Below are 12,224 nucleotides of genomic sequence, written 5' to 3'. Positions count from 1 at the left end.
TTATAATGCTTGGCAAATGTATGCACGGAGCTCCAAGTAGCAGCCTCTAAAATGTCCTTGGTAGCCACTCCTCGTAGGAAAGCTGTGGTAGTGGCTGTAGCCCTTGTAGAGTGAGGCCTGATGTTTTCTGGAGTTTTCTTTCCATGGTAGGAGTAACAAAATCTAATGCAATTTCCTATCCATTTGGAGATTGTCTGTTTTGAAATTGCTTTTCCTTCCATTCCTGTTGCATATGCTACCAGAAGCTGGTCAGTTTTTCTATTGCCCTTGGTCCTGTCCAGGTAGTAGCGTAATTGTCTATGTACATCCAAGGTATGCAACAGTCTTTCTCCCCTGTTCTGTGGATTGGGGAAGAATGTAGGTAGGTGGATAGCCTGATTTAAAGATACTCTGGAGACCACCTTAGGCATAAAAGTAGGATTTGTTCTCATGGACACTCTATCTTGATGGAAGATCAGGAAGGGTTGTACTGCCATTAATGCCTGTAGCTCAGATACCCTTCTTGCTGAAGTGATTGCCAGCAGGAAAGCAGTTTTCCATGATAAGTATTGTAATTCTGCTGTTGCTGCTGGTTCGAAGGAGGAAGTGTCAATTTTTCTAGCACAAAGTTCAAGTCCCATGCTGGCAATGGTGGCTTCCTAGGAGGTTTTACATTTTTAATTCCTCTCAGAAACTGCCTGAGCAGAGGATGTGAGAAGACTGGAGGATCCAAGTCGTATTCTGCTGAAATAGCTGATGCATGAATCTTAATGGAAGAATAGGACAGGCCTTGGTGGAAGAGCTCTGCCAAGTATTCCAGGATGTTGGCTATGTTTACCAGTGACACATCTTCTCCTTTTGCAGTACTCCAAATGAGATATCTTTTCCATTTTGCTGAATAATTTTTCCTTGTTGAGGGTCTGCGAGCCTCCAGGATAATGTCTTTAACCCTTTGGGATAAATTTGGGTTAATTGGCCTTATGCAATGTTCCAGGCAGTCAGCTGCAGAGTTTTCAGGTTTGGATGCAGGATGTTGTAGTTGTTCTGTGTTAACAGCAAGGGAACCACGGGTAGGGGCCATATTTGTTCCCGAGACATGCTCCTCAGTAATGGGTACCAATGTTGTCTTGGCCAGTCTGGAGCTATCAGAATGATCCTTGGACGGTCCTCTTTGATCTTCAATAGCACCTTGTGCATCAAAGGAAGTGGTGGGAATGCATATGCTGTCAGATTTTTCCAACTGAAAGATAGGGAGTCCACCTTCCAAGCAAGTGGGTGGTACGTCCTTGTGCAGAATTTCTTTAGCTGGTGATTGCGTGGGGATGCAAATAAGTCTATTTCTGGGAGTCCCCATTTTCTTGTAATGGTTTTGAAGATGTCCGGATGCAGCATCCATTCGTGGGCATCCGTGGTAGTCCTGCTTAATATGTCTGCTAGAATGTTTTCTTTTCCTGGTACAAAAATTGCTTGTAACTGAATGTTGTAGGTCAGGGCCACATTCCAGAGGTCCAGTGCCATCCGGCATAGAGGGTACGAATGTGTGCCTCCCTGTTTGTTGATGTACCACATAACTGTGGTGTTGTCTGTCCTTATCATCAATTGACCTTGTCGGAGAAATGGTCTGAATGTCTGAATTGCCAGTTTTACTGCCAGCATTTCCTTTAGATTTATGTGCAGGTGCAGCTGGTCTTGAGCCCATAAACCTTGTATGCACTTGTCCAGCATGTGGGGCCCCCCAACCGAGGTCTGAGGCGTCCGTCGTGATGGTTTGGCTTGGTTGAATGCTGTGGAAGGGCAATCCTGTGTTTGATTGACAGGCCTGAGCCCACCATAGGAATTCTTGCTTCAGGCATGGAATTATTGGAATTTGGGTTTCTAGGCTGTGCTTGTGTTGAGACCATAAATTCCTTAGGTACCACTGTAACTTTCTCATATGCAGTCTGGCATGTGGAACCAATATTATGCAGGATGCCATGAAGCCCAAGACTTGTAGGACTTTTCTTGCTGTTAGATGGTTCTGATTTGTTAATGCCAAGAAGTAGAGAGGTAGTTGCTCCTGTTTTTCTACTGTTAGGAATGCCATTTGTTTTGATGTGTCCAGCTCTGCACCCAAAAAGGTTATCCTTTGGGATGGTATCAGCCTTGACTTTTTTATATTGACTGTATATCCCAGGGCTTGTAGTAGGTAAATGACCCTTTTCAAGTCTTCTGCTAACTTGTTTTTGTTGTCCGCTTGTATCAGGCAGTCGTCCAGGTAAGGGTAGATTTGGATTCCCTGAAGCCTGCAATGAGCAATTACTGATGCCAGGCATTTCGTGAACACTCTGGGTGCAGTAGATAAGCCAAAGGGCAATGCTGAGAATTGATAATGCTCTGATCCTGCAAGAAACCTGAGGTATCTTCTGCAATTTGGTCGTATGGGGACGTGCAGGTATGCCTCCTTGAGATCTAGAGTTACCAGCCAAGACTCCTTGCCCAGCATGGGAAGAAGCTGCTGTAGAGTCAGCATTTTGAATTTTGGAACAATGAGAAATGTGTTTAAAGCGGACAGGTCGAGAATAGGCCTCCATTTGCTCTCTTTTCTTGGTACCAGGAAGAGTCTGGAGTAGAATCCCTTTCCTTGCTCCATAGATGGTACCTTTTCCACAGCTCTCATCCTTAATAATTGAGATATTTGTTTTAGAGCTTCTGCCTTTTGATTTGGAGGTAGGTTTGGCATTCCTCTCTTCCCTGGTAGAGTATGGAAGTGAAACCTGTAACCTTGGTCTATTGTCTGCAAACTCCACTTGTCTCTTGTGATGTAATGCCAGTTTTTTGAAAATAAGGCTAGCTTCCCGCCTAAGGGTGCTTCTAGTTGTTCCCTGGAAGGCGGTGCCAGAGCCAAGTCATTGTGATTGTCCTGTAGTTGCGGTGGTGGCTGTGTCTGTGGCTGTACCTCGCTGGTTGTTACCCTGCCACTGGCGTCCCCTGTAGGCACCCCTGGATTGGCTTCTGCCTCTTGAACGCCTATTCCTGCCTCTCTGGGCTCTGGAGGAGTCTGGAAAGGACCAATTCTTGGAGGGCCAATTCCTGCTAAACCTTGGTGGTTGGACCTGTAAGAAATCTTTCACTGTTTGGACAGATTTTGCCTTCTCTTCCATCTTCTTCAGCACCTGTTGAGCAGGAGAGCCAAACAAATTGATCTTATCCATGGGAGCATCTAATAGTTTTGATTTGACATGGTCTGGTAAGGCCTGCTCTTTTAACCATGCATGCCTTCTGATAACTGTGCCAGTCATGGCTGATCTAAAGGAAGCCTCCAGTGAATCATAGCCGCATTTTAAAGAATGATTACTGACCTGCTGAATGTTATGTACCATTTCCTGAACAGATTTTTTGTCTAATGGTTCATCTGAGGACAGCTTTTTGGTTAACTGGTCTAGCATAAACTCTTGATACTGGATCATGTGAAATTGACAGTTCAAGGCCCTAGCTGAAAGAGTAGCAGAAGTGTAAACTTTTTTACCCCATCTCTCTAAGGACCTGGATTCCCTTTCAGAGGGGAGGGGGTTTTTGGCAGAGGTAGCTGCTACAGCCTTAGGTCCTTGGGAAATAGTCTCTGGATCTGCAAAAGGAGCCTTATACAAATGGTAATGCGTGTCCGGGACCCTGTAGTACCTATCGGGCTTAGCAGGGGCCGGAGGAAGAGAATCAGGAGCAATACAAGCATCATTAAATGCATCATCTACAACAGAAAGAACTGGAGGTATGGCTAAAGGCCTATGTTGTGGTAAATGCAGAAAGGTTCTAAGCCTTTTTCTGGAGTCTGAAAAATCCTGGCCCTGCCACTGAAATTTTTCCCTCATAGCATGCAAGGTTTCCCCAAAGGAAAATTCCTCAGGCGGAGAGGCAGAAGGGATGGACTCTTCAGCATCAGAGTCTTCATAAGGGGAGAAAGGAGCCTCTGGAGGGTCTGTTTCATCTGAATCATCAGAGGAATCATCTGTAGAAACTGGCTCAGGGGGCTCTGCTCTAGGCCTCTTCTCTGGAGGTGGGTGAGAGGCCCTGTCTGATTGAGGCTGGGACCCCCAGATTAAAGAAATGAGATCCTCTGCTAAACTAAGCATTTGTGAACTAGAGCTAGGCCTGTGAGAGGGGGTCTTAGCAGGCACAGATTTAGTAGCTTTAGCTGCTTTAGCCCTGGCAAAGGCCTTAATGGACATGGCTGCAGGTGGCCTAGCAGCTCCACGTGCAGGGGTTGAAATATCCAAGGGAATAGTGTCAGACAAGTCCTGAGAAACTGCAACAGCACGTGGAATTTCAGAAGCCAATTCCACTAGGTTGGAAGAGGCCTCGGTAGAAGGTAAGTTTTCGGCTTAAGGAAGAACCGCTTGCTCGGTTTCAACCAAAACCGAGACACTCACGGTTGGCTTAACCGTGGTTTCGGCCGAAACCGCGGACCGCGAGTGTCGGTCCTTTTCCTTGCGCTTTTTAGATATTTGCGTAGTCGGAGGATCCGACGGCATAATATAAGCAAAATCGGAGCCGAAAAACTCCTCAGCAAATTCCGACCGACGTCTAAGCGTCCGCCGGTTAAAAGAAGCACAGGCTAGACAAGCTGCTACGTCGTGGTCTGGGCCTAAACAAGGTAAGCAGTAAGAGTGGAAATCTTTATGAGGTATTTGTTTCCCACAAGTTAAACAGTTATTCACTTTTTCTGACATCGGCTGAGGCAAGAAAGAGTCCCCAACGGGGTACTTAGCTTTTTAGAAGTCTTCGGTAGTAGTATTCGATAGTAATCTCTGGTTCTGACCGACCGGCACTTGCGAACAGCTTCTGCTTCGGGCGCCACGCGGCAAGAAAGACTGAGGAAAATGGCGTCGGCTGATGCCTTTATACCCGAATAACTGCAGCTATGACGTCGGGTGAAGTGCGACACCAGCAGAGGCCAGACCCAGACTTTGGAATCCGGCCGACCGAAGGGCTGCCTGACGACAGGACAACCCATTTGTAAGGACTGCAGATGCATCCTTGAAGGACATCAAACTGTTGCACTAACTGGCTACTGCTCAACACGTAGTGCAGTTCACTTGTGTTGCACAAATGAGTATTGACCAAGTGAACGGCAAGGATTTTATACAAAGATATATGTATAGATAATATACTTAATGAAATGCTTCTGGCATCCATAACACTGGTTCAACTATAAAATGCATGAGGATGCAACCTACTAATCAACTGTATGAGTTACAACTTAACAACTCATCTGCTGGTTCTCAAAGATGCACTTCAGCAGGCAATTTACTGCAGAAAACTGGCAAAAGAACCAAGGTACTGGGAGCAAATAAGAGGGGGAAAGGTGACAAAATGGGAAGAGGCCAAGAATTTATTTGGACCACAAGCTACAGATTGCCTTCCCTATCGAGGATTGATATCAGAGTATAGGCAAAGAGAAAGAAATAGGGGAACATACGTGAAAGACCAGCAAAGGTATAGTTTTTAGTAGAATCAAGAACAGAAGCTACAGCTAAAAAAGGAATAATTAGTACAGCGTACAAATATTGCATGATAACTATAAGAATCAATCGGGGGGTTAGAAAGGATTGGGAAGAGACTGGATAAGCAATTCACAAAGAAACAATGGGGATATATGTATGTCTCCAAACATGCAACAATGTCTAGCAAATTTAGGATATTTGCTTAGAAGTGTTTACATAGGTATTTTTATACCGCAAGTAGACTTCAAAGAAGTTTTCATCAGGTAGACAGCAAACGCCGGAAGTGTGATGAAGAAAGAGTAATGAGTTGGCAGACTTTAAAGATTCCATGCAGACTGCTCTATCAGAGATACTGGGTGAGCAAATTAGTGCAACTAAGAAAATTATTTTTTGAGCTATGATACAGAATAGGAATTGCCTAGACATAAGTAAGGCCCTGCAGAGTCTAATAACTGTTGTTACCAAAAAAGCAATTACTAGAAAATGGAAATCAAAGTCTAAAACAACTTTACTAGAAGTAGTGAATATAGTAACAGCAATTAAACAACTGGAATTGGGATATAGAAAAGCATAGGAGCAAATTAGAGAAAAAATGGGAAATGTGGGAACAATACATGCAGAGGAGGAACGAGGGTTAAAAGAAGTCAGGATATGAATGAGTTATTTAATGTTCGACTGACAATGACTGTATAATATAATAACTGATGTATAATGTTTGCAAATAAAATTATGTCAATATCATTTGTGACTTATGTTTCAGCTAAAACTGTCAGCATGGTTTGTTTTTATTTACATAAATCTAGGATTGCCTATGCCATATGGGATCATTTAAGATGTTTCTTGTTAAAAACCCGACACACCAGCAGTTTTTCCCTTTTCAGCACCAGTAGTTTTTTTTTTTTTTATTTCCTCTGAAGTTGTGTGACTGTGAACTATATGATGGGGATGTGTTTGTACCTGACATGCTATTTGCAGTGGGGAGAGTCCCTTCAGTCAAGTCTGAACAAAGCTTCAACAAGTTTGGATTGTACAGTTTTAGCTTTGACTAGGAGCAACTCAATATTCCACTGTGGAACCACTTCTGTCTTACACACAGTTGCTGTCAGTTTAAGCTTGGTAACGGACACTCTTCTACCCAGCAGATTCAGTAATGACTGTAACAAACAGCACAGAAGGTTAAAACTATGAGGCTACTAATTATTGATACCCTGCAGACCTTCTAACTTATTACCTGCACAGCATGCAACTCCGAGCAAATCACTAAGCCACCACATCAAGGATGTAAAGTAGTCCAAAACAGCTGGTTACACCTAGCGGGTCTTAATATGTTAAAGACTATAAGAATTAATTCCTCTCAGACTTTCTTCATCTGCTCAAAATATGTTAAGACAGTTGCTGGAAAAGTTAAATGAAATCCTGGTAAATTTCAGTTACACAATGCTCTACAAAAGCTGTAAGACTACAAATTGGTTTCAAGTGACTACACTGCATAGGGGAAAAAAACTGTTGGGTGTCTTCACAGGCATGTCTTCTTTTACTCCCCAAACATAATTAATGCAAGTTGCATTATTCAAACTTTGGCAGGATACTGCCTCACTACTGTATGTTTCATGCACCTACTAAAATCATCAGTAAAAAAAAAAAAAATACGTGTGTGTGTGTGTGTGTGTGTGTGTATATATATATATATATATATATATATACAAACACACACACATATATTATATATATATATATATATATATATATATATATATATACATACACATACATATATATATATATATATATATATATATATATATATATACACATACATATATATATATATATATATATATATATATATATATAAAAACAGGCACAAGGACCCTACTTTGTTCACATCAGTCGGTAAGGTTGCTGGTTCTTCTTCACAATAGCCTGACTAAACTGTTAAAATGCATTTTAATTGAGCCAAATGTAAGCACTGCCAGCAAAGAAAATATCCTGCTGTTTGCCTGGAAATCTACATCACTGACAGATGTCACCCAGATGGTCTTGCACAATCCTTTCCAGGTTGCTGCAGTGTTATGTACCACATGTAATATACAAAGTTAACCTCAGCAGATAAACTGAAGGCAGCTGTGAACCACTCAGGAATGTCATCGCTTCTGCTCTAATAGGGAGGAAGCCATGTAAAAACCACATAAGAAAATTAGCACCACTTGGACAGAAGCAAAATTTAAAAAAATATACATCACTGTCTAATTGCACACTTACCTGTGACTGGCAAAAACTTCTCCAAGATAAAGCAAGTACTTTTCTTAAAGAAAGAACCACTTTGCTTCATATGCAGCTCACTGTTTCTTGGAATTGACCACTACCAGTAGCACTGCATTTTTCTACAAAAATCTAATAAACAAAACTGTATAATATGGCAAATACCCAATTAAAATCCACATCAATAAATGGAAATGCAACCCACCAACTACATCTAACATGGTGCCCTTTGAAATCACCTGACACCTTTAAAGTCAACAGCAATACTTTAGTGGAGTAAAATTTTACTCAATGAATATGCAAACATGCATCAGTTCACATGTACGCGACTTCACAGCTACCTTGCACCACACATACATCTATAAAATGAATACACAAGTAAAGCACATAACTGAAACACACAGATTTATAAAGGTACTCTAAGATTACTCAAAGAACCCTCAGAAGTTTCACATGACAGCAGCCCTTCTTATGAAGCTCTCCAAGTATACCCCACCTACAACAGCATATCTGCCACAGACTTTCACTCTTCCATAATGACCTCTTTCATGCAACGTCCTACCGCCCTCTGATCCCTGAGATTGCCTACAACAATCTTCTGTAGTTTTCAGGTTCATTCTGTACTATTTCAATGACATACTAAGACAAGTCATTATAATGTAACAAAACTAAATTTATTATGCTACAAAAAAGATAAGAAGAAAAAAGTATAAGCTAAGTAACAGATTTGTGCTTTAAGTGCTCTCTGACTGATGTTCAAATTTAAAATGCATCTCCAGCATTCCAGACATTAAACCACTGGATATCTCCAAAGATCTACTGAAAGGGATACAACATGGATCGTCCCAGAGCCACACAAGACCATTCACTGGCTTCACACACAATTTCTATAGTTTTAAACAAGTTTGGGGTGTCTTAAAATCTCAGAAGCTGCTTACCTATGGGGTCACTACATTCGCTATAAAAAAAAAAAAAAAAAAAAAGTTGTCCATTCACTTATACATAGCCACTCATTTTATCAATCACAGCATTGAGCATTTAATAAATGGGCAGATATTGGAACTCGCACAAAATCTCTGAAAACAAACTCAGCAAGCTTACAAGAAATGACAATGGTCTGTAAAGCCATAGAAAATTTGTGTGATCATCCTGTACAAAGATTTACAACTGTTAAGTTACCATCCAATCACTGTCTACAGCTCTTGTGCTTTTCCAGTTTTGTGAACACGGCAGCAGCTGCAGTCTCATCACACCCTAGAGCGTGGCTTCCTTTGTGCTGGTAAGGATAATTTTTAGCAGCTTCACATACCACAGCTGCTACATAAAATGTTAAATCGAAGAGAAAAAGAAATCATATATCCAATGTACTCACATTCTACTAGAAGTTATGTATACCTTAACAATGCATGGAATACAGGAAGACAAAGATGGCACTGATGTACATTCCCAGACTCTCATATTCAGCCCATGCAACTGCCTTGCCTACTTCAGTAGTTGAACCCTTGCATGCAAAGCTGTACATACCGTAAGACAGACTGACGGGCAGAGCGAGCGAGGCTTGAGCTGAATGGGCCGGACAGACCATGGTTCTGGTGCAGTTCTTCTATAGACCTGCTCCAGGATTTTGACTTGTCTAAAGCACCATCATCACCACCATTCTCCAGACTCTCAAAATCAAACCTAAAGCATAACAGGACAAAACAGGTTTAAGCATAAGCAGACATTAGTGAAGGGGAGGGGGACTGCTGAAGAGCACATATTTGGAGACAAAATGAAACAAACAGATTTTGATATAACACCACTTCCTTCTCCACCTAGTCTGGCCATTTCTCTATATTTAGGATAAACTGCTGATCCCAACTTAACAGCTTTTATCTGCTACCTAGAATAAGTAGCAACTTACATATTCCCCGTGCAATCTCATTCTGTCAGTGTTGTTGGAAGTACCTCCATTTCAAGAAGGATGTGCCAAACATTCATCACTCTTTCTGAAGGAACTTCCTTGCATCTTGTTGGAGCCTTCCACTTTGTGTCTTCATTCTAGTCTCTTGTTCTCAATTAGTCTTTTGAAAGACAGCATCACTTGGATTTTGTAGATTTGCTTAAGGTACTTAGATGCTTGTCATATTTCTACTCGACCTCCTTTCTTTAAGACTGTCATATCACTCAAGCAGTTATTTTTGTCTATGTGGTTTCTGATGAACACACTGCACTATTTTTCGTACCCCCTATCTCTACCACCCCTCTCTCATGTTCTACAACAAATGTGTGCAGTTATGGTTTTGTTTTGCTAGACTGCTTGTTTACTTCTAAATTATCTGATATGAGTACCCTGGAGTACCTTGCAACTTCAGCTATCACTCCTACCTGGAACTTTTATGATCTAATGAGAGCCCCACGATCAACAAAATGCAAAACTTTTTCTAAGGTTGTGAAATCTCAAAAAGATACGAGAACACCCCTCCAGCCCCCACCCCAGACTTCAACCACAGCAGCTAAGTTGTATGTTATTTCAGGTGTTTTCACTGAAATGGTCTACTGACTTAATGGGGTTTAATGGAATTTACTATAATCCCTCTACTTCCCCCTCCAATTACATACACCTCTCACAGGTTTCTGTTATCCAGTTACATTATTTTTGCATTTTTTTGCACATGATTTAAGCTATCATGTTTTAAATCACTCCTATCTTTTTATATATCCACACCTAGCAATGCTGCTGCACAACTCTGTAGCATCAGCGAAAAGGCATACTCATCTCCACATAGGCAGTGAAACAGATTATACCCTTACTAATTTTTGTGGTATTCTTACTAGTAAATAACAGATACACTCTTAATGCGTCAGTTTATCTACATGCGTATCCTCCTTGATGGGACAAGGACTGGGCTCATGGTCTTCATCAATCATACATCTTTTAACTTTTTCTCAGAAGCTTCTGCACTTGAAGGACACTGCACCTCATGCACATTATTAAATCAAACAGACTACATAAGCATATCTAGCCCCTAAGTAAGCCAGTTTTTCTCCAGTCACTATAGACCATCACTTCCCGAAAATTGAGAAATAATGAAAATATGAAACATACACTGTTAACATATTAGGTGGAAATTCAAACGCTACAAGATAAATGCAGTGTTTTCTTATCTGGACAACACTGCATTCCTCTTGTAGCTTTTGGAGACAGAAGAAAAGTATTTGGGACCAATACAGGTCAACTGGAAAAGTAAGACTATTGTTGTAACATGCAATATAAAGGCCTCTTCTTGATGGTTCAACCATGCTGAAGCAAGCAATTATCACCAAGGTGATAGAAAATAAAAGGATAGTCCAATTACCAACTTTGTAAAGGGAGAGTCCAAAAGTACAGCTGTACCAAGGCAGGCCCAGCTTCTGGAGCTATAGTCAAGACAATGTTTTGTGGAGATGTGCACTGGTGACCCAATTTCTGTGCCACAAAGTCTCTGTGATGCAGACATTTGTGTAGCAAGCACTTGAAGCAGTCACTCCTAATGGCAGTGTTTTCCAAAAGATAGGAATTGACTAAACACTTGGTAATTCACTGGGAATGGGTTTGCCTGATGACTGTAACCTCTTCCCACTTAAAAGCAATGAATACTAAATTTCTTGCTATACATGAACTGCTGCACCTGCTTCAAGTAAAACATGAGCTGACAGTGCACTCCTAGAATGTAAAGCACTCAATCTTTGCTGGCTTTTGGCCTGAAAAAAAATAAAAAGATGAATGGACCGGCTCAGAGAAAACACAAAAATTCATTCAGAAGGAAAGATGGGTTAAATCCAAAGGAAGACCCAATCTTGGCAAAATACTAAATATCATCATCTACACATTTCTAACTAACTCCAGTGCCACCAAACAACTGGGACTGAATGTGGGATGGGCAAGCCTGTTTCTACAAAGTAAGACAGAAATATAACACATCCTTAAGGAACTGATTAATCAGCCATTACTGGACCACAGCCATGCCAGCCACAGTAGCTTTAATAGCAGAAAATTAAAACACAGGCACCCTTACTACAGACTAACTGAGGCCTGGTTCATGCAGTTGCCTTACCCCAAATAATTTATGATCAGTAAACCGGGCGACATGGTACTAGGTAGTTCAGTGCAAATGAAGAACGTCTTCATTTAACACGGCATGTCTGCCTGGTGGAACACATCATCGCAGTGCTTGATTTCTGCACTCCAACTGGAAGAGCCATCAGAATCAAATGATCTAAAGCAGGAACCAGGCCCTGTGGTAGATGCAAAGGTCATCCAAACAAAGTGGATCTCCTTGCCTAAAACTAGAAGAATTTTCTTTATTGTCAGGCAACCTTTCCTGGCCAATCTGACACTTTGGTTTAAGACTATGTGCTGCTACACCTAGACCATGGGGTGCCATTAAGTAGTTGTCATCCTTCTTCCCTAAACATTGTGATGACATGAGGGATTGGGCATACAAGGAATATCCCTTGCCATGGAATACAGGATGCAACCATCAC

General features: G+C 41.4%; 1 protein-coding gene across 1 annotated transcript in view; it reads right to left on the bottom strand.

Annotated features, from left to right (window-relative positions):
- FMNL3 (formin like 3) overlaps positions 1 to 12,224 on the bottom strand; it is a 1,635,345-nt gene that overhangs the window by 904,822 nt on the left and 718,299 nt on the right. Inside the window, exon 6 of the mRNA XM_044082195.1 lies at positions 9,243 to 9,398. Within this exon, the coding sequence (XP_043938130.1) occupies positions 9,243 to 9,398 (156 nt within the window). The remainder of the gene's footprint in view (positions 1 to 9,242; positions 9,399 to 12,224) is intronic.

This window comes from Protopterus annectens, chromosome 9.part0, assembly GCF_019279795.1.
Source record: "Protopterus annectens isolate FY-2018-M chromosome 9.part0, PAN1.0, whole genome shotgun sequence".
NCBI lineage: Eukaryota > Metazoa > Chordata > Ceratodontiformes > Protopteridae > Protopterus > Protopterus annectens.
This window is presented reverse-complemented; position numbering and strand designations above follow the sequence as displayed.